The sequence below is a fragment of the Scyliorhinus canicula genome, chromosome 2 (genome assembly GCF_902713615.1).
Source record: "Scyliorhinus canicula chromosome 2, sScyCan1.1, whole genome shotgun sequence".
NCBI classification, from domain to species: Eukaryota; Metazoa; Chordata; class Chondrichthyes; order Carcharhiniformes; family Scyliorhinidae; genus Scyliorhinus; species Scyliorhinus canicula.
The window spans coordinates 187,799,976-187,825,721 of NC_052147.1; the positions used below are offsets into that span (position 1 = coordinate 187,799,976).

At 43.8% G+C, this 25,746-nt stretch overlaps 1 protein-coding gene across 1 annotated transcript in view; it reads right to left on the reverse strand.

Moving 5' to 3' along the window:
* The window catches only part of itgav (integrin, alpha V), a 200,121-nt gene that overhangs the window by 147,746 nt on the left and 26,629 nt on the right, over window positions 1-25,746 (reverse strand). The window contains exon 3 of the mRNA XM_038789214.1: window positions 255-346. Within this exon, the coding sequence (XP_038645142.1) occupies window positions 255-346 (92 nt within the window). The remainder of the gene's footprint in view (window positions 1-254; window positions 347-25,746) is intronic.

The following is a 25,746-nucleotide window of genomic DNA, read 5'->3' on the forward strand; positions in this document are numbered from 1 at the left end:
AGAGGGAAGCTTTTCCTTCACAATCACGCTTTAGAATAATTCTTAATTTCTAATAATCTTTAAATAAAATAAAATACAGGATCCAACGCAATTCATAATTTATCAGATGTCACTGCGGTACTGAGGTTTTTCAGCATCGCTTACCACAGGTATAGTTTGATTAAAATATAACCAAGGACAGGTGTTAAGGAAGGATTAAAATAATTTCAAATGGACGTCGACAATGAACAGTGTCAGATGAAGGACTCACTCACCAAAATTCTGTTGCCTTGAGTTCTTACGGATGCTCCAAACCACTGGTAGGATTTGAATTCCAATTGATCATTCTCCTTTCCAATCCTGTTACCTGAGGGCATATTTTTTAAAAGTCATTAAAGTACTTTTACATGACGACAATGAAGCTCAAAATTGCTTTACAGATATCCTAGAAGGCCAACTTTATATCCAAGGATACAAGGTTATTGATTCTTTCACTCCATGTGGTCTGCATTACAAACCATAGAACCCAACTAACACAATAAAAGATCCCGAGGTGCATCACAAAGGTATTGGGCGGATTTAACAGAAATGAAACAGTCTCGTATTGAACGCGTTTAGCTGGGAGTTTCACCAGCATTGCTAGTGCCGAGAACGGTCCGCTATTTACCGGGACTGCTTCATTTCTGGGCCTCGGTGAGGAATGCCGCACTGAGGCTGCACTTGTCCAATTTCTTCACTACAGAGCGGGGTCGGGACACAATTTTTAAATGGCACCCGATCCATAGACCCTCCCATCTTGGCCTCCGGACTCCACCCTATACCGAATTCACCAATAAGGGGGTCAGCAAACGCCCTGAACCCCACCTCACAAGAGCAGGGCACCCACGGTCCCGATCCCTGGCACAGACAGGATGCCGCATGTGCACCCTGGCACTGTTAGCCTGGCAATGCCCCTGCCAGCTTGATGGGTGCCACCCTGCTACAGTTTGAGACTGGTAGTGTCACAGTTCCCAGGTGGCATCGGGGTGCCAAGATACCATCCTGCCCAGAGCCTAACCACCCAGGGGCCCCCGATTATCAGTGAGAGTCCCCCAACCTGGTTTAACCTCAGATGGTTGCAATGGAAAGGGATGAAATTGGTCGCATGAAAACAAAGTTCTTGCCTTCCCAATATTTAATTGGATAACATTTCTACTCATCCAGTACTTAATGTCAGAGAAGCAGTCTGACAATTCGGAGACATCAGAGAGGTCGTGCGTAAGCTAGAACTGATATTTTCAGCATACATGTGGAAACTGCTGTTGGCTTTTCGGACGATGGTGCTGAGAATGATCCGGGGGAGGGAGGGGGCGTTGTTGCTGTTGTTAGAGTGGGAAGAGGAGCCTGATTCTCTGACTACAACTAGCATGGAACCAAGCCAATGCTGTCACATCCAGCTGGATGACAGTGGAGCTATTCAAAAGAGGTGGTGTTATCAACTGCGCCAAAGGCTGCAGACAGGTGAAGATGGATGAGGAGGGATAGTTTGGATTTGTCCCATTTAAATTATTGCTGCTATTTTTTTTAGCACTCATCATTATCCAAACACAATTCATTTAGACCATTGGGATACCACTCTCACTGCTCTATAATCAACACTTTGGCTCAAGTGATTATAAGGAAGTAATTTAATTTAGCATCTATTTGTGACAAAGCTGTGCCCATATTGTCTTAAATACACGTGGAGCTGAAACCCATGCAATACATTTCAAATAAATTGCTTCAGCAATAATTTTGCTAATATATACCTTTCATGGTTTATTTGGCTTCATAGCAAGAAAAAAAAAATCCATTGCCAGTGTCCATTTTTAACATTGCACACTGAATTATGAAGACCAGATCAACTAGTAAAAATATATCAATCCTCATATACAATAGGCTGACTTTTATTATTTAGTCATAAATCAGCTAGCTTCAGTTTTTTAATATTAACAAATTCTGACACACAGCTGGAATGATCAAGGTAGTTGAAGTCGACTACTCTAATCCATGCATCATTTGTATTCTGCACAGAAGTACAGCTTTGTCTTACTATTTCTGGGTGGAATAATATAGGGATGGGGGTGGGGGCAGAAGAACAGATGGCACATCGTGGAGACGACATGCTCCAAGCCGACCCAGCCCACTGCAAATAAAGCACTATGGGGGCGATTACCATGACCGAATGGGACTTCAGCAGTAGAATTCTCCATCAGTGGGTTCCTCCGCTCCGCCAGCAGCACAGATGCCCGTGGTTTTCCCGACGGCGTGACATGGCCACAATGGGAAACCCCGGTGACCGGCTGCAGAAATTGGGAATCCCACTGCCTTCGGGTTGACCAGGGCCAGAAAACGCAGCTGGCGGATTGGAGAATCCCACTCCAGGACTTCACTGGAGAGGAAGTCCCACCCTCTGGAGTGTGAATCCATTGGCTGACAGCTTCATCAAATTGACCTTTGATTGCTTATCGAAATATGGAAGGCAGACTGCTGATTTCAGTGATCATCAGCTCTCTCGTATTATGGATATGGTCCCCGGTCCCCCCCCCCCCCCCCCCCCCCCCCCGCGTGAAATGCACCTGCCGCCTGCTGGGGACACGTAGGCTGAATCTATGTGACAATAAACAAATCTAATCCAATAACATTTAAGTGGCTGATTGAAGAAACAGTTAAAAATACAAAGACAGAGGCAACACGGTGGAGCAGTGGATAGCCCTGCTGCCTCACAGCACTGAGGTCCCAAGTTCGATCCCGACTCTGGGTCACTGTCCGTGTGGAGTTTACACATTCTTCCTGTGTTTGCTTGTGTTTCAGCCCCACAACCCAAAAGATGTGCAGGTTAGGTGGATTGACCACACTAAATTGCCCCTTAATTTGGAAAAAAAAAAATAATTGGATACTCTAAATTTATTTTTAAAATGCAAAGCCAAATGAATAAACAAAATATACATCAAATACATCTTCAATTCCCGTACCAGCCTCCCTGAACTGGCGTCGGAATGTGGCAACTAGGGGCTTTTCACAGTAACTTCATTGAAGCCTACTCGTGACAATAAGCAATAATTATTATTTATTATCATGGGTGCGATTCTCCAACCATGCTGCACCGGAAAAGCAGCTTGCCGTGGCGCAGTGTGGCCATTGAAAGCCTGGAGACGGCGCTCCCAGGATCTACCCGGCTCGCAACACCTCGCACGATTCAACGCCGAGACATTGAGAGGTGAATCCCACTCACAATGGGCAGGATCACGTTTTGGCAAAGCTACATATTCGAGCAAAGCAAAACGCTTTACTCTAATGTGCAGATTCACGAGGTACCTGAGGCTTTGGGATTCAATCCCTTCGCCTCAGAGACCTTGGGCGAACGCTTTTTGGTACTGGTCCCCACAAACGGAGACCAGATGAAATGGCACCTGTGGGGATCTCCCAGGGATCAGAGGCTCCCAGCTGCATGCTCTTTGGGCAGGGTGGTAACCTCGCACTTCTGGTGCCACCTGGGTACCTTGGTAGTCGTACCTGGGAGCCAGTCTAGCACTGCCAAGGTTCCTAGGTGGCACTGGCAGAGGCACTGCCAAGGTGCCATGTTGGCGATGCCAGGCTAACATTTAACATGTTTGATTGGCCTCCAAGGTTGCATGGCATGTGTTGGGGGGTCCAGGGAACCCTCCCATATTGCATTTAGGCTGTGGGGGGTTCGGAAGTCTAGGGTTCTTTTGGGGCCTCGAAGAGTGCTACGCCATTTTTAAATGGCATCCTGATCTCTTGATACAACGGGGAGTTCCAGCGAGCAGAGCTCTGCATTGTAAAAAAATGTGGCTATGTGCGGCCTTGGCCATTCAGGCCTCTAATTCAACACGAGTCGCATTGAATAGCCATGTATTTCTCGGCACTGAGTGACAGGAAACATGCGGCTAAACGTGCTCGCTCGGGGACTTTGTTCACTTTCGGGAAGATTGTGCCCATAGTCATAGCTGATCACTTGAAACGTTTTTTCGAGAGAAATAAGCACCCCGGCTCCTGAATAAAAAAGGGTGGCACGGTAGCACAGTGGTTATCACTGTTGCTTCACAGCGCCAGGGACCCGGGTTAGATTCCCGGCTTGAGTCACTGTCTATGCGGAGTCTGTTCCCTCTCCTCATGTCCGCCTGGGTTTCCTCCGGATGCTCCAGTTTCCTCCTACAGTCCAAATATGTGCGGGTTAGGTCGATTGGTCACGCTAACTTGCTCCTTAGTGTCCAAAAGTTAGGTGGGGTTTCTGATGTGCGGGGATGGGGTGGCGGTGTGGGCTTAGGTAGGGTGTTCTTTCAGTGTCCGGTGTAGACTCGACGGGCCGAATAACCTCCTTCTACAGTGTAAATTCTATGACTTCTATGACAATTCCAAGGTTCAGTAAACATTTTAAGAATAATTGTTAACAGACTAGGGATTAAATGTGGGATGTCCCTGGCATTTACGACTGTCATTACCATTTGATAAATTCACCTAGCCTACTATTCAGTAAAGGCTTTGTTTTGGAGCATTGCGGGATGTCATGTTCAATAGGGATCTATGCACAAATCAATTCTGCTGCTCAACAGCCTTGGGCAACTGTGTTGTATCATTAGACAATCAAACCTCAATTCACAACTTTCAAATGGCCCCTTCAGAACATTTTTTAGTTTAACTTTGGCTGCAAAAAAATAACAATGCTTGGCATGAACTGAAGTCTAAATCAAAACACTGATGCTTCCTGTATTACCAGACTACCTTACTTACATGGCTACACATTAGTATTCCTGTATAATCCTGGTCTCTGATGTTTAATGGAATTGTACTGTAGTTCACTGCTCCTATGGATTAGGATCACTAGTTTTGCATGAGCTGTAACAGCAACTGTTGGAGGCCTATTCAATCTGCCTTCCACACATACCCACCTCCCACTGGGATTGCTGCACAGCAGTGCAGAGTAGGTCCCTGGCAATCATTGTATTTGGGTGAGGAAGAAGACATAGAGCACTTGTTGCACAGTTAACAATTGCCAGCTAAGAATAGTTATTACAGTAGCAGACTGGGGATTAAATGTGGGATGTTCCTGGCATTTACGGCTGTCCTTTCCACTGGATAAATTTACGGAGCCTATCATTGAGTAAAGATTTAGTTTTGGAGCATTGGGGGATGAAAAGAGATGAGTATCTGTCCCTGTACATTTATTCTTATTGAGGGCTCCCATCTTTCTCTGCTGCGTCCGTGCTGAGTTATTTAAGACAGGCATTGTCATACTCGGGGACGCGACCCGCAGGTGGGTCGCGGGCGGGTGTCGGGAGGGTCATGGAGCCGTCCGTTGTGGCGATCCCGATCGTGCAAATCTGCGCGCAACAGCCGGCTCTTAATAACGCCGGCTACAAGCAGCCTTCAAAATGGCCGCAAACATGAAAAAAAAGCGGCCATACTGCGCATGTGTGCCAGATCATCGGCGCGCATGTGCAAAACTACGCGCATGCGCGCCAATGATCGGGCACGCATGCACAGTGCGGCCGCTTTTTTTAAAAATCGGTCGCAGCTTTTTGTTTTACAAATTCGGGGGTTTTATTCATTTATTTTATTAATTTAATTTTTTTTCATTTATTTTATTCATTTTATGGTTTTTTTTACAAGTTCAGGGGGGTTTTATTTGATAAACTTTTACAGGAAAAACTTTGGACAGGTGGAGACTCCATACTTTCCGACGCTGGAAGGCTTCACCTTCATCCAACAGGTTCCATTGGAGGAGCATGTAAGAGGGCAAAGGGACCCAAAACCATTTCTTCCATTTTTGTCAGCAGCAAACAAGGTAAAAGAAAATGGTGGGTCGCACAGGTCGGCCGGTGTGGGTCGCGAAGGTCGGCCGGGTTGGGTCCCGAAGGTTGGCCGGTTGGCAAAAATGGGTCCCCGGAAAAAATGTTTGAAGAACACTGATTTAAGAGGTCCTTGCTTTGTGTGAAATGTTTTACATTTTCTTTGGGCAAACAATAATTCTGCTTGCGATAGTATTGATAAAATGTGGTATAATCCACCTCTCTGATTCAAGGCTCGGGCATGACCAGGAACTCGTGTTTTTTTTTAACCAGTTGGTAGCTTTAAAGCATGCTGCTTTGTGATTGCGTGATCAGTACAACCTCTGGAACATTTTTCTTGGTTTTTTTTAAATTTTGGACAATTCCTTTTATGAACACTAAATGGAAGGTCCAGCTTTACATTACGGAATTAAACGGTACAATATTTCTGAATTGGACAGAGAAAATGAGAGGGCTTTTATTTGTGGCCTCCAGAATCAGGGGCGCAATAAATTCTGAGAACATTTCATGCCGCAGACTTGAGTATCTTAATCTGAAGCGTATAAGATACTGTGAAGCACCAGCATTCTCTGAATTATGAATAATATTTGGAATCTTAAATAATTATCTCAGGATCATGCAGCCAGAAGTCCAGCCCAGAAAGAGCCATCAGATTGAGACCCTTCCCTCCAAGAGTCTGTATGACTCTCCTTCATCACTTCTGATATAAGGTCATTGACCGGAAATGTTAACTCGGTTTTTCTCTCTCTCTCTCCCCTACAGATGCTGTCTGACCTTTTGAGTATTTCCAGCACTTCCTGTTCTTATTTCAGATTTCCAGCATCTACAGTATTTTGGTTTTGTACATCTATCATAGTTCAGCCTTTATGGATCACCCAACTCACAAGAATTACAGATATGTCAGAAATGCTTTTGCAAGCTTTAAATGCAAGTGAGAAGTTTAGTGCCTGTCCTTTAGGGTGAAGGGGGGTTTTTTTTCGAATAAAAGGGGCTTTTCTTTGTTCAATTACAGCATTTCATCCTGTGAGATTTAAATTCAGATCCTGAAAGTCTGCCAAAAAAAAAACACATGCTTCGGAGCCGTTTTGTGCCCAAGGAGAATCCTCAGCTATAATTAAACCTCTTCTCTTGCCCTTTTCCACCTCCAGAAGATATTTATAATTACATTCAAACAGAATTCAAGACACAACAAGCATTGAAAGGAAATATTCAAACCATTCTGCTCTACCTTGTTTAGGCTTGTTGGAATCCGCTCTGGTTCTGAAAACCCCACAGCCAATAAAGCAGCACAGGTTTGTTAGAATTTTTAGAATGATCTACTTTTTTTTTTACAAACACAAATTGCATCTTTTGTACTCTTACCATTGTTTATCTCTTGTTATGATCCCGATGAGGGAATCCCTTAGAAAAATTATCAAATAACCTGAATAATTTGCCAAAATTTCACTTTTCTTAACTTTACTTTAACACAAATAAGAATCAACATAAATTAAACATGATTAACGGTAAATTACACTTCCAATAAAGGTAAATTTAACTTTAAATAGTCGAAATGTCCACAAACACCTGCATCACTCCCCACACAAGCATGGCACTATGAGCAATCTCACAGTCTTCCTAACACGACCCCCAGTATATTGGATCTCTCACTTTCCCAGTCAATCAGTTCGGCACTCGGTAGCAGCTGTATTCCATTCGAAGTTCACCAGTAGGGTTAACACTGACAAAGCATACCTCTACCAACTCTCTAACTTGGGTCACATGAGTCCTGTGCAGCTTTCCAGAGTTCCTTTTGAATTGACCAACCAACAATATCCTGTTCACAATCTTGTTCTCTGATAAAAAGGTACAAACCTTCCGGTCTTTGGATCTTACGACTGATGATGTTCATCATGACCCTGTGAAAGTCCTGACATGTGAAATCTTATGGGAATTGTCCGGAAAGTTTAAACGATTGATTGCCAATTTCTCTGCTCCCTAGGACCCTCAGAGAATGTCTCCAATTCTGAGCTAGCGTCACAGACCTGAAACATATCCATGATACTTGAATAGGTACCCTGCAAATGTTAGACTGGTTACAATCATAGAAACCCTACAGTGCACAAGGAGGCCATTCGACCCATTGAGTCTGCACAGACCCTCCAAAAGAGCACACCACCTAAGCCCAGTCCCCCACCCTAACTCCGTAAAGTAATTTAACACAGTCAATTCACCGAACAAGCACATCTTTGGTCTGTGGAAGGAAACCAGAACATCCAGAGGAAACCCGCACAGATATGGGAAGAACGTGCAAACTCCACACAGTCACCAGATGTTGGAATCGAACATGGGTCCCTGGAGCTGTGAGGCAGCAGTGCTAACCACTGTGCCATCGTGCTGTTCCATATGTGCAACTGCGCAACTGACCCCCCCCATCCCAATCACCCACCTCTGACCCGACTACTCCCCCCCCCAACTATCTTTCCCCAACCCGATTAGCCCCTCACACCGTACCCAACTACTCTGCCGAACCAACTACCCACTCGACCACCTACATATTTACTCATTCACCCACTGGCCCACACACAAATACTGGATATTTAAACTTGCCAGGCAGAATACAGCAGTAAGTGCTAAAAAAGATGGTATGCCCTGTCTTCCCCCGATTGTATGCCACTCCAATGAAGTTTCTCAGGGAATGCTGCACTGGACATTTCTATGAGAGCCATGGTCAAAACATTCCAGAAGGAATGCGCGCCATGGTATAATGGCCAGCCTCACCACTGCTCAGAAGATTTGAACAGTCTCTTAGCTTTTTCACATAGTTTTAGGATTCAGACCCTTTTACTTCAGTCATATATTGTGCAAGAGCTTCTGGAATTCTATTTTTCTTCTTACTGCAAAACAGAAAAATTATATTTTTGTAGAGAATTTGACTTGTTCCTAAATATACCAGGCGAAGTGCCGCAGCAATTCTGTGTGTCTGCATCTGTGTGCTGATCACTTTCTGTCTCCAGCTCACCTCTGTGCCTGCCAGCCACATGACAGCTCTTGTATATTAACTTTTTCCTGTTGGTACTGCTTTCAGTATCACCTGGTTACATGGATCAGTATTTATTATCCAAGAAAACTGCAACTCATCCCTTTACAATTGGTGCAAACTCATGGAAGTTACTGAAAGAAATTACAGATTTTCCTCACTGTAACGCTTCCAGGTCAAACGTTATAACACTCGCTCGCTAAATAAGGTTTCTCACCCATCAAGGAATGTTAGCTGTTTCCAGAAAATAATCACGTTATAACACTCGCTCGCTAAATAAGGTTTCCCACCCATCAAGGAATGTTAGCTGTTTCCAGAAAATAATCAAGGTAGTGCCAGAAAACGGTAACAGGAAGAGACAAATTGTTCTACCTGTATTAATTAACTCCATCCTTGAACATGGTACACTCAAAAAAGAACAGATGAATTTGGTTTTGTTAAACCACTCAAAAAGGTATCCTCATGTCTTTTCCAGCAAGGTATGACAATAGTCTCTTAATTGCTACTTAGAGTTACTTCTTTTCACTAATCTGGGCCGATTGAATCCTTTATTTTCAAGGCTTCCATAGACCTGCAGATGTTTCCTTTTTGAGTTTATGTCCAATTTATCTTTGAAAGTCTTTTTCCACCATCCTGCCAGGCAGCATATTCCAGATCATAACAACGACCTTTCATCAGAATTCTGACAATAGGTCATCAACAGGCAGAATCTTCTGGACTTGGGAGGAGGGGGGGGCATGTGACACAGTGGGTAGCACTGCAGCCTACAGCGCTACGGACCCACGTTCGAATCACGGCCCTAGGTCACTGTCCGTGTGGAGTTTGCACATTATCCCCGTGTCTGTGTGGGTTTCACCCCCACAACCCAAAGATGTGTAGGTTAGGTGGATTGGCCATGCTAAACTGCCCCTTAATTAGAAAAAAAATAATTGGGTACTCTAAATTGAAAAAAGAAAGAATCTTCTGGACTTGGTGTTTATTTGATGGTGCGGTAGGAGCAAACTCTTGGTTGGCAACGCAGCACGCTGAGCAGCAGGCCTTCTGGTGAATTTAGCAGGGGCAGCAAATTAGGAGGATGCTTCCAGGAGTGGCATCCAATCTGCTGCAACCACAGGATAGCGTCACATTGAATTAAGGAGTATACTGAAACAGTCTGAGTGGTGCAAACAGATTTTCTGGGGTACAGCTTCTAAAGTCATTGAGGCATGATAAATTTTGCTTTCAGATACCAATGTCTTGTTGTTCCCTGTAAAATGTCATTTGGTATTTTATTTCTGTTCTCACATTGATAATTTGTAGGTTACGGTAAGGAGTGGAATGAGACTGTAGATTATTAATTCAGGATGGAGAATAGAACATAGAACATAGAACAGTACAGCACAGAACAGGCCCTTCGGCCCTCGATGTTGTGCCGAGCCATGATCACCCTACTCAAACCCACGTATCCACCCTATACCCGTAACCCAACAACCCCCCCCCCCCCCTTAACCTTACATTTTTTAGGACACTACGGACAATTTAGCATGGCCAATCCACCTAACCCGCACATCTTTGGACTGTGGGAGGAAACCGGAGCACCCGGAGGAAACCCACGCACACACGGGGAGGGCGTGCAGACTCCACACAGACAGTGACCCAGCCGGGAATTGAACCTGGGACCCTGGAGCTGTGAAGCATTTATGCTAACCACCATGCTACCGTGCTGCCCTGCACGGATGAAGGATGGAATGTGAAAATGTGTCTTGGCTGCAGAGACCTTTGTTTGCGGAGCCGAGAAACACTTGGCTATAAAGCGGCATTTGCGTTAAATTAGGGGCCTCAGCGAGGAACAAGTGCCCGGGGCTGCACATGGCCCCATTTTGTGCACTAAGGAGCCCCGCTTGTCAAACTCCTCAGTATAGCAAGCGACCTGGACGTAATTTAAAAAATGGCATCCCTATCTTCAAGGCTCCCAACGCGACCGCCACCACCCCCCAAACTTCAATGCACTATTACCACCAGCACCCCCCTCCCCCCCCCCCCCCCCCCCCCACCACCCATGCAGGGAACCCATGGCCCAATCTGCAGCACACAAAATGCCACCTTGGCAGTGCCAACCAGGAATCTGCACATTAAAGTGAGACTATCTGTCTCACTCTAAAATGCAGATTTGTCCAAAAGTGATCCCGCCTACAATGGGCTGAATTTACTTCACAACGACTCGTGGGATCACGTTAGATCATCGCGGCGAGTTGTTTTTTGGGCACAGGTTGTCCATTCGATCGGGCCCATAATGTTCATAATATGAGAACACTGCTCTGGCCATGACTCATTCATTTATTACTGACTATGGGCCCTTGGCGGTTACCCACATTGTACACACAGGTAGCTCTCATGGAGGACACTCAAATGTTCTCTGTGGATACCAATTTGCAAAGAAGTAACTTAAATAAAAATATTATCTGCTCATGGATGGAGGCTGGAAACGCTCAAAATGGCTTCTATGTGGTAGATGAACAGGTGGAATGCCTGGGTAGAACCAAACTACGCTGCTATGTCTGGCCAAAGGATTACATGAACTAAAGGGAACACGCTGGACCTTGCCTTTACTCACTAATGTGGAGCAGCAAAGACTATCCTGCAGTCCACAGTCCAGAGAATTTCATTGTTAGATTGCCTCCACCCGCAAAAGATAATAGTGGAAAATGGGCCCAAGATGGGGAAAATAAACTGGCAACTTTAATTGCAGCAACAATATATCTATTGACGTGGAAAAGTCAAATTTCTTTTTAAATATTCAGAGTCCAGTCTAGCATTAAAATAATATAATTTCTTATTAGCAAGAAACTAGAAACTGTGGAGGATCAAAGGGATTTAGGTGTTGCTGCACACAAATGATTATAAGTTATTGCACAAGCAAATCGCAATACGAATGGAACGTCGGCCTATATCTCAAGGGAGCTGGAATACAAAGAGGAAGAAGTTTTACTTCAGTTACACAGAATATTAGCTCTGCATTCGGTGATGGTCACCGAACATCAGGAAACATGTACTGAATTTGGAAGGACTAGAGTGCAGATTCACCAGAATTATGCCAAGACTTAGGGCGCGATCTTCCCAAAAGGGAACAAAGTACCTGAGCGAGCGCATTTAGCCGTGTATTTCCCGGCACTCGCAGTGCCAAGAAATACATGGCTATCCAACACGACTTGCTTTGAATAAGTGGCCTAAATGGGGAACGTGTGGCCAAGGACGCGCTCGCCCCATTTTTTACAATGGGGAGCTCTGCTTGCCGGAACTCCCCATTGTAGCGAGATTGGGATGCCATTTTTAAATGGCATCCCGATCTCCGAGGCCCACAAAAGAGTTCCGACCTCATGCCCAGCCCGAATGCAACATTGGAGGGTTCCCCAGGTGGCAGGCTGGCAGTGGCCAGGTGCCAGGAAAGCACTATCAGGTACACAGACGGCATCAGCTGTGCCAAGGCACCACTCTGCCCAAAGGGCATGCAACTGGGGACCTCCTATCCTCTTGGAGACCCCCACGAGTGTTGTTCCATCTGGTCCCCATATGTGGGTGCCAGAACCAAACGGCATTCGCTGGAAGTCCCCAAGGTGAAGGGATTGAATTTTGGATTGAATCCCAAAGCCTCAGGTACCTTGGAAATCTGCACATTGGAGTAAGGCTTACTGCCTCGCTCTAATATGCAGATTTGCCAAAAGCTGATCCCACCCATTCGGGTGGGATTCCCCTTGCCAAATCTTGCGAGGTGTTGCAGGCCAGGTACAAAGAACAGTAGAGCACAAGAACAGGCCCTTTGGCCCTCCAAGTTTGATCCCGGGTGCGGGGTCACCCGACAACACTGCACAGTGTGCGGCGAGGTGCTTTTCTGGCGCAGTGCAACCGGAAGATCACGCCCATTATTATGAGGGTTGCATAAACTTGATTTTTATTCATTTTACAGAGAAACTAATTCCACTGGTAGGAGAATCTAGAGCAAGAGGGCATGATCTTAAAATTAGAGCAAGACCATTTAGCAGTGATATCAAGAACCACTTGCTCTCATGAAGTGCAGTGGAAATCTGGAACTCTCTTACCAGAAGGCTGTACATGCTGGGTCAAAATTTTCAGGGCTCAGAATGTTACGATTTTTATTGCGTGAAAGGTATCAGGAGATACTGAGGAAAGATAAACAGAGTAAATGAGGTTATGGTGCATCATCTAATTGAGTGCCCAAACAGGCTCAAGAGGCAGAATGGCCAACTCCTATTCCTTATATTTATTTAAAATGCGGATTTAACGTAATTGTTTTTTAAAAAGCAAGCAACAGAGATGTGAGAAAAAAAACTGTTCACATAACGAGTGTTATGGGTCTGGAATGCACTGCCTGCAAGTGTGGTGGAGGAGGTTCAATTGAGGCTTTCAGGAGGGAATTAGATGATTATTTGAAAATAAACAGTGTGCAGAGCTACGGGAAGAAGACAGGAGAATGGCAAGAGGAGAAATGCTCGTTCAAAGAACCGGTGCAGACACAATGGGCCAAATGGCTTCCTTCTGCACTGTGGCAATTCTATATCCATAAATGAGGTTGCAATAACTTTACTGATAATAAGAATTACGAGGATAGTGAAAAACTAACTCATTTTGAGGAAACAATGTTTTGATCCTTCACACTGCTCCTATTTAATTTTAGTTAACCTCACCCGCACACCCAAAATCAGTCCAATATTAAAACACCAATCCAACAAAATGTAATTGTAATGTTTGCCAAACAGATCGCTGTGATTTGTGCCAAGTTTATTGAAAGTTAATGCACTGAATTTATTTTTTAAGTTGCCTTCAAGAAAATGACATGCTGTGCAATTCTTGTAGTGTTCAAATTTCACAGACCTGTTCTACTAACAGGGGCTGGCAGTTGAGGGTGGGGATAGGCAGGGGAGGGGCAGAATTGGAAGAGACACCATATTTAGGCACAATTTGGACCCAACGTTAGACAGAGAACAGATGTCCAGGAGCAAGCTGTAAAGCTATAACACAATGGAGGGGCCCCATCAGCTCAGCCATAGTCATAAATGTCTTGCTTGTAATTATTTTTGTTCCTTCCCCTTTCCAAAACCTCCTTGACCTGCACAGTTTCCGCAGCTGGTGATATGGTCTAAAAATCTGCTCTCATGCTGGAGGCATTTTAGCGAGGTGCACAACTGCAGTCCAGACAATTGGCCTTACAACCTCCTTCCGTGCCACAGAGCTCTGGTCCACTGCAGGACTGATGAGAGAAGAAACTTAACAAAATGGTTGTAGTTGTTGAAATTGAGCTATTTTCAAATATTCTATATCAATGATATGCATAGACGTCAGCTTCCATAGGTGAGCCTGCATTTCCTTTTTTTCAAATAAATTACCAATTTGTTTTTTCCAATTAAGGGGCAATTTAGCGTGGCCAATCCACCTAGCCTGCGCATCTTTGGGTTGTGGGGGTGAGACCCACGTTAACACGGTGAGAATGCGCAAACTCCACATGGCCAGTGACCCAGAGCTGGGATCGGACCTGGGACCTCAGCGTCATGAGGCAGTAGTGCTAACCATTGTGTCACCATGCTGCCCTGAGCCTGCATTTCCGATGACCCAAAATAAAAGTATTGAAAACATTTCTGAGAATAACTGGGGTGGGACGGTGGCAGAGTGGCTAGCACTGCTGTCTCAGTGCCCGGGTTCGATTCCGACCTGTGGTGACTGTGTGCAGTTTGCACATTCTTCCCATGTCTGTGTGGGTTTCTTCCAGGTTCTCCAGTTTCCCCCCAAGATCCAAAGATGGGAAGGTTAGGGAATTTGCCATGTGTAATTTACCCAAAGTGTCCAAAGTTTGGTGGAGTTACGGGGATGAGGCAGGGGATTGGGCCTGGATAGGGTGCTCTTTTGGAATGTCAGTGCAGACGCAAAGGGCTGAATGGCCTCCTGATGCACTGTAGAGATTCTATGATTCTATGCAAGAAGGACAGTGAACCCTTCCAGCCTTGGGGTATGCAATGGGAATAATCTCCACAACTCTCCACATTGGCAGAAAACATAGAAGCGAGATCATATAGTTCAGACTGATAAAATGCAAGTTCTTAAAATACCTTTTAAACAGTACATTAACTTAATTAGATGCCCCAAGTCACTTCAGAGGATTGCTATCAAAAATAATCTGTATCTGAGCCAATATAAAAAGATATTAGGGCTAGTGACCAAAAACTTGGTAAGAGAGGTTGGCTTTAAGAATCATCTTATAAAGAATATTATCACACTTCCATTATCATATTTTCTAAACCAATACAAGAGTTCAAGTTTTAGCAATTCTTCTCAACAAACTTTGAATAAAGATTGAAGACTGCACTTAATATGTGAATTTGGGCAGCACGGTAGCACATTGGTTAGCCTGTCGCTTCACAGCTCCAGGGTCCCAGGTTCAACTCCCGGCTTGGGACTGTCTGTGAGGAGTCTGCACTTTGTCCTCATGTCTGCGTGGGTTTCCTCCGGGTGCTCTGGTTTCCCCACCACTGCCCAAAGATGTGCAGCTTAGGTGGACTGGCCATGCTAAATTGCCCTTCATGTCCACAAAAGGAGATGGGGGGGGGGGGGTTACTGGGTCACAGGGATTTAGATGGAGGTGCGGGCTTGGATAGGGTGGTCTTTGTTGAGATGGGACGGGGCTCGTAACTGACGGACAAAGTCTGGTCCTATGGGGCAGCACAGTGGTGCAGTGGTTAGCACAGCTTCCTCAGGGCGCCGATGTCTCAGGTTTGATCCCGGCTCTGGGTCACTGTCCGTGTGGAATTTGCACATTCTCCCCGTGTTTGCGTGGGTTTCGCCCCCACAACACAAAAGTTCTGCAGTTTAGCTGGATTGGCCTCACTAAATTGCCCTTTAATTCGAAAAAATGAATTGCAAACTCTAAAATTTATTTTTTTAAAAGCTTGGTCCTATGAGAATCAGTTGAGGATGAGAGCCTCCCTGGTGCAAACAGCTCAGTCCAGGAACTTTTGGTAGGACAGACAGGCAGAAGCTGTAGTTGCCCCTGTAATGGGTATCCACAATATTTAAAGATGGCTTGAAGGCCTCGCAGATGAAAAGTCCCTCACTCCCCCCCCCCCCCCCAAACCCCAGCCCAGGAATGCTTCAACCCCCCAACCAAGTCCAGTCCCACTGAGGGGACCCCCGATCCGTCCCCCTTCCTGAGCACTGCGGCAACAGATCCAAGGCCCTTGAGCTGTATGCCAGAAAATGAAAAAATGGCTATTCACGTCCTCAGTTCCCCTCAGCAGCCATTGCACCAGCTTCACATTTTTTAAAAGTACTAAACGACGCCCTCATGATTTCTCGCTGGGGAGTGAGTTATTTCCCCGGAGGCCGTTGCATTCAACTTTAATCTCGCTAATGAGATGGAAATTAATGCAAATGAAGGGTACTGATATGCTCATCATATTTGAGCATAATCCGGAACTCACCATCGGAAGCGGGCAGCTAGATAACAAACTGATTCGCGCCCGGCACCAATCTCAATTTTGGCCTTTCCAGCTATTTAACCGGCATGCCCAGATCTGCGGCGGGCGCAACGCTGTGGTTAAATCGTGCCCAATATTCCTCAGTTCTTTGAGCCCAACCTTTGGATGGATGAGAAGACCCGTTGTAGTGAGCAAATGGCCACACTTTGCTTTTTTGGAGGGGAGGGAATCTGCCCTCCTCCACACCCACAGCAGTCTTGCACTCCATCACGGCTCGCAAAATACAGTGTGAACCCAATGCATGTGAATCGATTAAAATCCCTCGTAAAGTCACACATCAGCCGCGTGTCCATTTTGCGAGCTGTGAATGTGCACAGGTCAGGTTTGCCCAAGCCCAGGCAAGCCAAACCCTATATACAAATTTTGCATTTGCAGTTGGTAGAAAACATGAAGCATCTTCCACTGTGCCACACAACAATTGATGCCCATTGGAAAATTCTTAACATTAGACCTACAGTTCCACCAAAGCACACTGCATCACCCATCACTTATATCATCTTGGTCAGTTCAAAAATTCTGGACATGTGGATTCGGGAAGAAGATGGATTTGAATTTGTTTTGTTGGGAAAAAAGGATTGACAATTTAATTCAGCTTTAATTTTTTCTGACAAACTTTCAAGTGTTAGTGTTCACACATCCCCGCCAGCCTACGCAGAACAATAATTCCCTTTATATTGTGGCAATTAGTGAAATTGGCAGAAAATCTCCAATTGGCCCATCAGTTCAGAGTGAAACAATTACTTACATTTCACATGCCAGGGAAATGTTACATTGCAATGGTTATCTATCTTAAAATGTCATAAATTATGACTAACCAGAGGGACAAAATTACGAGAACGCATAAAATATGGCAGATACTGGGAACCTGACTTATTGAAAATGCTGGAAATATTCAGCAACTATGTTTGTAAAAAAAAAATGAAATGTTAATGTTCAGAAAATATTACAGTTGAATAGTTCAAGGAACAAAGCCATGGAAAGCCTAGGGAGGGGAAAGCACATACACAAGTAAAGTGAACAAATGAACTGGAGTGATTAGGTGGAGAACAGCAGCTAAGGGATGGGGGGGGGGGGGGGGAGGAATGATACTGTAAGTCAAAAGGAAACATGAGTGAAGCAAAAGACATATATGAAATACAGAGAATGTGTGAAAAGTTAAAGCAAGTTATTTATGTTGGGCAGTAGATGCATGAAAAATTGCAAAAGCACAGCAGGCTCCTGGAGAAAACAAAACTATTCATCCTAATTTTCCGTCCAAGCCGAAGTCCCAGCACCATATTCATTTGTTTCTTAAACGGTTCTCCTCCAATACCCTACTGTGACACCCATTCAATTGCTGAAATGTATATTTTGGTCACTTGAATGTTCACTCCTAGTTGTACTTGAATGGATTAGATTGCAGTACTCTGGATGTATTATCTTATTTAAAATCAGTATTTTTTACTGATTGAAATGGGTTTGTTTTTCAATGCAGAATATTTTAACATTATCACCAGGACATGGAACTGGTTTTAACACCATCGTGTGAGGGCGGTGAATACAGACAGCATAAAGCATTGAGTTAGTGGCCTTTCCTCTGCTGTTGTTGATTTAGTTGTTTCACATCATTACTTTCAATACCTACTCCAAGCCAGCTCTTCAGAGGAATCATAAAATACATCAATTCAAGTGTTGTTGGTGTGGGTAATAAAGCCATCCATCCAAAAATAGCTACAGACCATGCCAAAACTCCCTGTAGTTTTTGCTTCCACTGCACTTTCAAGAAAAGCCAATTTTCCCTTATGATTTTGTGCCATTTCTTTTAATGGTGTGAACTATAGCTGATTTTATAAAATTGGCCACAAGCATGCAGCAAGACTGTAGAAAGATACAACCTAATTTCAAACTCATTAAAATTTATAAATCCCCCTTAACAAATACTAGTCTTCAGATACTAGATAATTCACAATGCATTTTGTATGAAGTAAATAACTTCTTGCTACTTTGATTCAGTTCTCCAAGAGTTAAATTCCTAGACTGCTGCTGAAAACACAAGAGCTTTATGGCTGGTACTGTTTGCTCAGCAATTAAATTGCAAACTTGGCAACTACCCTAGATTTTTTGGTTAGACATATTTAAAATCTGAAAAAGAATATTTAAGATAGATGACATCTTACAGGCATTTGAATAGGTCATGGTGACTGTTCCAAGTCCCCCAATTTAAAAATATAAGTAAATAAGGAAGAAACAAGAAAAGAGAAGAGTACTGATGAAATCGATTTAAAAAGTAGCATGAAACCAGAGGTTCAGTCTGCTATTCGATGCACAATGAACTTCCAATTCAGGTCACTCTTGTAAATCTCTCAGGAATGCAAACCCGATACATTTGCACCTTCATAAGCAGCAAAAAGGGAGCTGCTGGTAGGAAATTCTTTTAAAACTAAGAGAACATGAGGAGATTTTTGAACAGTTGCAGTGACAAATAATTATTTTGAAAGATTTATGTATGTTTACTGGAGGGAGGGAAAGATTAAGAATAGAACTGCATGCATGAAAATATAGCTACTGGTAAAAATAATTATCATCGTGCATTGCTTATCTAGGGCTATTTTCTGCAACTAATGACAGCATGTCACAACTGCTGCTCTAACAATTATCACTCCACTGAACAGTCTGATTACAGTCCAACTTTAACACTGAAACACAGGCATCATTGAAAGCAAGTATTCAATGTTAGTATTCAGAAACAGGGGAATTTTTTTTTATGGTGAAAAAAGAAATGGCTGACCACTACATACATACTTTGGTTCTGTCTTCACAAAGGAAGACACAAATAACATACCAAAAATGTTGGGGAACACAGGGTTTAGTGAGAGGGAGGAACTGAGGGAGATCAGTATTAGTAGTGAAATAGTGCTGGGGATATTGATGGGATTGAAGGCCGATAAATCCCCCAGGTCTGATAATCTACATAGATCCCAGAGTACTTAAGGAAGTGATCCCAGAAAGTGGATGCATAGGTGGTCATCTTCCAAGATTCTATAGAATCTGGAACAGTTGGAGGGCAGCTAATGTAACCCCACTGTTTAAAAATGGAGGTAGAAAGAAAACAGGGAATTATAGACCAGGCAGCCTGACATCAGAAGTGCAGAAAATGCTAAAGTCAATCATGAACGTTTTAATAGCAGTGGCAGGACAGAGCCAGCATGGATTGACAAAAGGGAAATCATGTTTTGACAAATCTAATGGAATTCTTTGAGGATCTAACTAGTAGAGATGACAAGGGGAACCAATGGATGTGGTTTATTTGGACTGTCAGAAATCTTTTGACAAAGTTGCACATTAGCGTGTAAAATTAAAGCGCATTGATTGGTAGTAGTGTATTTAAGTAGATAGAAAACTCGTTGGCAGACAGGAAACAAAGAATAGGAATAAATGGGTCCTTTTCCAAATGGCAGGCAGTGACTAGTGAGGTACCACAGGGATCAGTGCGAGGACCCTAGCTATTCACAATATATATTAATGATTTACAGGAGGGAAATAAATGGAATATCTCTAAATTTGAAGATGACACAAAGTTGAGCGAGTGGGCAAATGCATGGCAGATGCAGTATGATGTGGATAAATGTGAGGTTATCCACTTTGGTAGCAAAAACAGGAAGGAATATTATCTGAATGGCTCTCGATTGAGAGAAGGGAAGGTGAAAAGAGAACTGGGTGCTGTTGTACACCAGTCGCTGAATGCAAGTCTGCAGATGCAACAGGCAGTGAAGGCGGCAAATGGTATGTTGGCCTTCGTAGCGAGAGGATTCGTGTACAGGAGCAGGGATGTTTTGCTGCAATTATATAGGGCCTTAGTGAGGCCACACCTGGAATAGTGTGTGCAGTTTTGGTCTCTTTATCTGAGGAAGGATGTTCCTGATATAGAGGGAGTGCAGTGAATGAAGGTTTACTAGGCTGATTCCTGGCATGGCAGGTCTGATGTATGAGGAGTGACTGAGTCAGTTAGGATTATATTCGCTGGAGATTGGAAGAATGAGGGGGTGGATCTCATAGAAACGTGTAAAATTCTAACAGCACTAGACAGGGTAGACACAGGTAGGATGTTCCTGGTGGCTGGGAAGTCCAGAACCTGGGGTCACGGTCTAAGAATATGGGAGTAAACCATTTAGGACCGAGATGAGGAAAAATTTCTTCACCCAAAGAGTGGTGAGCCTGTGACATTCACTACCACAGAAAGTAGTTGAGGCCAAAACAGTTTTCAAGGAGTTAGATATAGCTCCTGGGCCTAAAGGGATCAAAGGATATTGGGGGAAAGAGGGAACAGGTTACTGAGTTGGATGATTAACCATGATCATAATGATAGCGGAGCAGGCTTGAAGGGCCGAATGGCCTATCCCTGCTCCTACTTTCATTGATTAAATTACATGACTATCCACAATACTAAATATTAATTCCATAATTACAGGTATTTTTTTTATTATAAATTTAGAGTGCCCAATTCTTTTTTTTTCCCCCAATTAATGGGCAATTTAGTGGCAATCCACCTATCCTATATATCTTTAGGTTGTGGGGGTGAGACCCACGCAGACATGGGAGAATGAGCAAACTCCACATGGACAGTGACCTGGTGCCGGGTTCGAACCCGGGTCCTCAGTGGCGTGAGGCAGCAGTACTAACCACTGCACCACCGAGCAGTCTTGTACATGTATATTCTTAAACAAAGTTGAAGTACAGGCAGTGTGGTGCATGAAGACATAGGTCATTGGAGTGGCAGCATGTGTTGGCATCCACGCGTTCCCAGACCTAAGTTCCCACTCTCAGATCACTGGAGGAAAAGCAATGAATAGTAGTAATTTTTTTAAAAGAAATCGAAGCAAAACAAGCAGCATGGATCCTCTTGTGTCTCTTCCATTTCCATAGTGGCCTTGGCAGAAGCTGCTTGCCCTCTTTGCTGGGAAACTGTTCACAGTCAAAGATAATGTCAAATTCAGGCAGTAATGGTGTACGAAAGGCCAGGAGGAATATAACACAAAATAATACTCTTTTTAAACCATGGTAGCCGAGTTACATTTTTTAAACTGTAACTTTTACAGTTTGTCGGACTGTAATTTCAATGCATTAGTTTTAATAAACTGAAATTTTCTTTGTAAAAATAACAAACAGTGACTTACACATTTACAATCTATGGCTGCCAGAAAAATGTTTACAGAAACAGTGCTTCCTTTGTTAGAGTTGGTTGGCAGTAGTTCAAAAATACTAATATAAACTTTCTAACATTTGTGCTTTAAATTGTAACTGTCCAGGCTTTCTGGAAAATAAGCCTGCAGTTACATTATTCACTGCCACCTTATTATGAAATTTTGTTTCTAACTGGCAGCAGTTTTAACAGAAGTTTCCAACACAGGTCCAATGGCTTTCTCAGAGTTTCAAATAACCTTTCTGTCAGGGAAGCCTTGTCCTAGCCAATAAGCTTCATTACAGGCCATGTTTTGGCTGGAACATGGGTTCAGACTTTTAAGTTGTAATGTGTAAAATGGTTGGGGGGGGCGGAACAATGCCAAATTGATTTTAAAATTGCAAGGTGGTGAGTGTAGTCCTCGGTGCATTTTATTACACCATGGCAGATTTCCAACCGCGTAGAATTTAAACACTTCCACCCTGACCTATTTTCAGAGGTTAGAGCTCATCAGAATGCATAATGGGTTCTCAGTGGGAATTCCTGCTGCCAAGAGGGAACCTGCCAGTGCTCAGAGTGTAGAGCATCAACCATCCAGCAACAGTGATGCAGCAAAACCAGAAGAGCTAACAAGGAATTTTAAAGGGACAGAAACACACACAAAGCCTCGGACGTTTTCAACAGTTAGCACTGGGAGCTTGACCAGAGGAAGAGACACTGTGACCAGATTCTCTTCCTCCACAAGGATACCAAAGGTCACCTTTCCCCAATATCAAATACGAGGAAAATCTGTCAGGAACTGAATAACTAACTCCCTTTACTTGCTTAACACACACAATTAAGACATTACAGGTTGGGTGTCAAGGCAGCAGTGAGTCAATTTGCCTGCATTTCTTTTATTATTCATAACAATGCTGTCCAAATTGAGTCAGATTAACCAATCAAGGAGAATTGAGCCCAACATTTAAAAACTGCCTGGTCAAATACATCTCACTCCAATACAGAGTAACAGTCCAGCTACTTATGCCTCAGCTTTTTTTTTACTTTATCAGAGTTACAAAGCCAGAGCTCAGAGTGTGGACAGGGGCAAACCCCTAATCCAGCTCCTTGCCTGCTCCAAAAACCACTTCAAATTCAAATTGAATCCAATTCATGGTCCCCACAAGAGACACATACCAAATCCAGGCATTACACCTGACCTCACACTCATCTTCAGACTCAGAAAAGTGCTTTCATCTCCACAAGTGTTTTCATTTCCTCAACTAGATGTCCTGCATTTGCAACACGAATTGAGCAGCAGTTAGTGACATTTTATGCCCTTCCACTAATCTTTTTTTAAAGTTAAGCAAAATCAGAGACTAGTTCCATTCAGAAATCTAAAACAGATTAAACTATTCTCTCGCTATGAACCCCGCTTCCTGGAATCTGCACTTGCACCAGTGGCATCAAAGACGTTCAGTGATAATTCTAATGACTAGGATTGTAATGACGAGGGCGTGAAGATGAAGCTGAATCCAGTAAAATACTGGGGATGAAATTAGTGGTGGCAGCATCACAAGATGGGCAACAACAAATTAGCAATCTATTTCACATTGAAGTCAATGGAAAAGAAAATTGGGCAAAATGGAAAATGCCCTTTTGTTGTGGTCATTTTGTAATAGCACTCAAGGCCAATTTCATACCCAATACACCTTCACAAAGTTGGGCAATGGAAAGGTTCATTCTTGGTAAAACAAAATTGACTCTCTTCCCCTTAATGCAACCAGAGGAATTGTATCAATCTGCAACTATCATATCAATTAAGTAATTTTTCCAGGAACAAAATGGCAACTAATGTTAGAGATTGAAATTGTAGCTCTTGGGCATCACTTCAAATCTCACAAGACAAAAAATGGAGCAGGAGTCATAGAGTCATGCAGTACAAAGATTGAGTCTGCAGCGACAAAACTACACAATCTACACTAATCCCACTTTCCACGGCCCATAGCCTTGAAAGCTATGACTTTTTTAAATTTAGAATAGCCAATTATTTTTTTCAAATTAAGGGGCAATTTAGCATGTCTAATCCACCTCACCTGCACATCTTTGGGTTGTGGGGGTGAAACCCACCCAGACACGGGGAGATTATGCAAACTCCACACAGGGTCAAACCTGGGTCCTCAGTGCCGTAGGCAGCAGTGCTAACCACTGTGCTAAAGTTCCGATCCTGAATGCTATGACATTTCAAGTGCTCATCTACATACCTTTTAAAAGAGTGAGGTTTCCCTTCTCTACTACCCACCCAGGCAGTGCATTCATGACTCCCATCCCCTCTGGGTGAAAGATCTTTCTTCAATCCCCTCTAAACCTCCTGCGCCTCACCTTAATGCCCCCTTCTTATTGATCTTTCAACTAAGGGGATTAGCTGCTTGCTATTCACACTGTCCATACCCCTCATAATCTGATCCACTTCAATCAGGTCCCCCCTCAGCCTTTTCTGCTCTAAAGAAAACAACCTGAGCTTATCCAGCCTTTCCTCATTGTTTAAATGTTCCATCTCAAGCAATGTGCTGGTGAATCTCCTCTGCACCCTCTCCAGTGCAATCACATCCTTCCTATACTGAGGCAACCAGAACTGCACTCCAACTGTGGCCTAACCAAAGTTTTATACAGCTCAAACATAACCTTCCTGCTTTTATCATAAAGGCAATTGTCCCGTCTGCCTTCCCAGCAACCCTATTTTGTTTTTTAAATTTAGAGTACCCAATTCATTTTTCCAATTAAGGGGCAATTTAGCATGGCCAATCCACCTACCCTGCACATCTTTGGGTTGTGGGGGGCGAAACCCACACAAACACGGGAAGAATGTGCAAACTCCACACGGACAGTGATCCAGAGCCGGGATCGAACCTGGGACCTCGGCGATGTCAGGCACCAGTGCTAACCACTACACCACCGTGCTGCCCTTCTAACTACACTATTAACCTGTTCTTTCACCTTCTGGGATCTGTGGACAAGCACCCAAGATCCCTTGGTTCCTCGGAGCTTCCTACTGTCCTGCCATTTATTGAGTACTCTGTTGTCTTTATACTCCTTCTGAAGTGCATCACCTAGCGCTTTTCAGGACTAAATTCAAATCTGCTATTGATCTGCCCATCTGACCAACCCTTCTACATCTTCCTGCAACTACGACCTCCTGCTCACTATTAACCACCCTGCCAATCTTCATGTCATCTGCAAACTTAACTTATCATTTCCCCCATATTCTCATCTATACCGTTTATATATATATCACAAACCACAAGGGACCTAGCAGGCCGAACTGCTCAGTACAGGGAGGGGAACCAACTCCACCCCCTCCCCCAACACAGCCGGAAAAGTCAATAACAACCAGCAGACTAATAGGGGCAATGACACGGCCTGGGGCCCTGTCGGAGTCAGCACAAGAATATAAGACAAAATAGACCAAGATGTGAAGGGAACATAGGGGTGGTTGGGGGAGGAGGAAAGAAGAACTATACAGATGTAAATACACGATAATCACCTTTTGCAAACTATGTCAAAACTTGCAAAATTCCAATAAAAATATTTCGAACTAAAATAATGGGAAAGACGTCGGGAGTAAGGGGGTTTGGGGGTTATTTCTAATGTTTGGCTTTTGTAAATGGTATTAGGTTTGTACAGATTTGTCTATTTTATATTGTATAAAATTAAAAGCTCCAACAAAAACATTTTTTTAAAATAAGGGACCTGTGGTATGCCACTGGATACCGGCCTTCAGTCACATCAACAGCCTTTTTCCACCACCCTCATCTCCTACCACTAAGCCAGTTTTGGATCCAACTTGCCAAGTCCCCGAGATCCTATGTGTTTTTACCTTCTTTATCAGTTTCCGACGTGGGAGGCTTTGCTGAAATCCATTCAAATTATATCAACTGCACTACCCTCATCTACACAACTAATCACCTCGCTGAAGAATTCAATCAAATTTGTCAGATATGATCTGCCTCTGACAAAGCCATGCTGACTATCCCTGATCAAACCGTGCCAAGTGGAGACTAACTCTGCTTCAGAATTTTCTCCAATAGTTTCCCCACCACTGATGTGTGACTCATTGGTCTGTAATTCTCTGGTTTATCTCTACCACCCTTCTTGAACAGCGGAACTACGTTAGCTATCCTACAATCCTCTGACACCTCCCCATGACCAGAGAGGAATTAAAAATTCATCCAGACCTGGGGATCTAAAGAATTAAGT